The following is a 2,718-nucleotide window of genomic DNA, read 5'->3' as shown; positions in this document are numbered from 1 at the left end:
CTGTTGAAAACCATCAAAGGGCCAAGTGTTACAGTTCCACTGGCCACGATTTCTGAAACACAAAAACAGTCAGAGCACATTTTGCACAGAAATACCACAGGTTTGAACGAGTTATGAAAATCTAGTTAGGATCTACAGCATACCTTCAGGGATCTGAGGGCTCACATTTGTGTCATAGCCTGGAGAACTTTTGTAACAGATCCTGTCACAACAGCGACACACATCCCTGCCATCCTCATTTATCCATCTGATAAGAAAGGATACAAATTTATTCATAAAACCTTTGAAATTTTACCATCTACGTTAATATATTTGCGGTTTGTATAATGGGTGGTGACACCCTACATTTTAACTTTTCACAAGGCAGCATAGAAAACAGATGGATTTAAACATAACTACAGACATCTTAATAGTTCAGACTTGGTTAAACTAAATTTAAAAAAAAAAAAAAATAAATAAATAAATAAATAGATGTCAATGATCTACCAACAGTAGAGTTGAGTAAAAACTTCCCAAACCTGTACAAGGCTTTGTATAGTAATTGAATACACAAAATAAAATCACCTTGAATGTACATAATTGCAGGCCTTGTTGATGGGGCTGCTCATCCACATTTCAGAGGTTGCTTTCAGCTGGCAAGTGATAAATATCTTTAAAAAAAAAAAAAAAGGGTATAGAGATCACAGAAATGTCAACATACTTCGGAGCATTTCCAAACACGTTTAAATCATCCGAGTTATGAAAGTGGCTCACCGAGTTCCTTGAATCCTCGTAAAACAGGAAAGCATCAAGCTGCAGTTGAAGCGAAGAAACACTCGTTCTGGGTTGGAATAGTGCGTTTGATCCTTCCTCTTTTGCATCAGTGAGGCACCTGACAAATAAATGTTATCATCCAAGACAAACACCAGTTTTTTTGTGTTTCATACTGCGAAGCTTACTGAGCTACTCTTACCCATGGTTTTCAATGAATTTGTATCTGGGAACTGACATTGCGTCGGGTGACAGAGTGACGACACAGCTGTCGATGAAGAGCCGTCTTTGTTCTGAGTCAGGCCCAGTGTAAGATGCCTTGAGGTGTAGGAGTCCTCCAATGTAGAAGGTCCTGGAGAATGTCTCACTCGTCCAGTCATCTAAATGTAGACAGACATCACTGCATGCACACTTAACAAAAACAAAAGTTGTACACACGTACCAGTCATCAGCTTGAGAGAGAAAGCAGCGATTGAAACCTCTGCAGGAGTGGAGGGGGCCAGGTGCAGCTGCTGATCAATGCTGCTCACAAGGTGTGTCCTGTCACAGAGAAGTTAAAAAGTCAGCCACCATGAAGTCAAAAAACAGCTTCTTTGTGCAAAAAAAAAAAAAAAAGGCAAATATCTCACCTTTTATAGTGACAGGAAACCGGAACTACAGCATGCGTCCTCCTTGTAATGCCATGATAACTGGCAGCTGGTGATACTATCAGCTTGTTTGAGTAGATCACAGAGTCATCAGATATCTAGAGACAAATATAAAGACATTTAAAATCAGGGAACATTCTGGAAAAAGTCAAAACTTTTACTCAGCCACAGATATATCCATCATCATGTATCAATCAGCAACTTACAGATAATTTGGAGCCACAGTCTTGCAGTCCAGCTTCAATGACATATTCAGAGTCACCGGCAGCAACAGCTCGGCACTGAGTTCTCTGTGAATGCTCTGGTTCGCCTAAATAGAGCTCCTCTAGATACACAGGGCGTCCATTGTTATACAGGTCAGCTTTTACCACGATGATCATGGACGCGTCGGTGCATTGTACACGGACAGTGGATCCATCATTGAATTGTGGCCTGCTGATGTCTTCTGCATCAATTGTGAATTTGGCAGATTTATATTCCCTTCCTTCAGCATCTATCATAGGTCCATCTTTCAAGGTCCGAATAGCATCTGCAACACCAAAAGCAAAAGATATCATCAGGGCCAGAGAGGCTGAGTGAACTGCGACCACCATTGTGCTCTTTTCTCAGGACGACAGGACAACACTGCAGAGCCTCCTGCTCAACACAATCACTAAGACAAGTAGGCAAATGAGAATTTAAGAAATCTAAACTGTACTGTATCTTAAGTAAGGTTCAAACACTCAATCTTAAATACTTCCCAGTTCAGACCAATCAAATCACATGGAGACGACAGCTGAACGCAATTATTCATCAACTGACGTGGGAGAATTAAAGCAGCAGTCACCCTGAGATACAAACCTGTGATTGGCCCACACTTAACCAGTGGCACGCCTGGATATTGTTCATAGGGGTGTCCAGATGGGGCCAATGAAATATATTGGGGTGGCACACCAAAGCCAAAAGCTGTTAACTGACTTTCAGCAATTCTATTCTGCTGTTGTAGGCTTTATATAGGCGAGTTGAGATCTAGTCAATACGAGAGCTAAGAAATCACATACGGATGTACTTTGGCTTCATATTTCACAGTTTATGTTACGAATCATTTGATGTGTATCGACTAATACCGGTACAGTTACCATTTTGAGTTCCACAATAATCCAGTTTTAATGTGTTGCATATGTTCGGAAATTTATTGTTCTTCAAATTGTCCTATTCCTTAAGTCATATAGCTTTAATTTGAAGAAGTACATTGATTGTAAGGAACAAAACATTTACCAGGAACAAGCCTACTCAAGTTTAAAAACACCTCACAAAGGCCCACCTTATGAATAATTAACTC

At 40.3% G+C, this 2,718-nt stretch overlaps 1 protein-coding gene across 1 annotated transcript; it reads right to left on the bottom strand.

The window, feature by feature from the left end:
• Window positions 1–5: 5 nt before the first annotated feature.
• On the bottom strand, window positions 6–2,125 carry LOC116380299 (zona pellucida sperm-binding protein 3-like; the record flags this gene model as incomplete). Its single annotated transcript, XM_031842237.1, has 8 exons — window positions 1,604–2,125; window positions 1,380–1,495; window positions 1,193–1,290; window positions 953–1,130; window positions 754–871; window positions 565–650; window positions 144–247; window positions 6–52 (listed from the first exon to the last, which is right to left on the bottom strand). Coding segments are annotated over exons 1-8 (1,134 nt in total), but the record flags the coding sequence as incomplete, so codon positions are not given.
• Window positions 2,126–2,718: the final 593 nt, after the last annotated feature.

The sequence above is a fragment of the Anarrhichthys ocellatus genome, unplaced genomic scaffold (genome assembly GCF_004355925.1).
Source record: "Anarrhichthys ocellatus isolate YVR2014 unplaced genomic scaffold, GSC_Weel_1.0 scaffold6732, whole genome shotgun sequence".
NCBI classification, from domain to species: domain Eukaryota; kingdom Metazoa; phylum Chordata; class Actinopteri; order Perciformes; family Anarhichadidae; genus Anarrhichthys; species Anarrhichthys ocellatus.
This window is presented reverse-complemented; position numbering and strand designations above follow the sequence as displayed.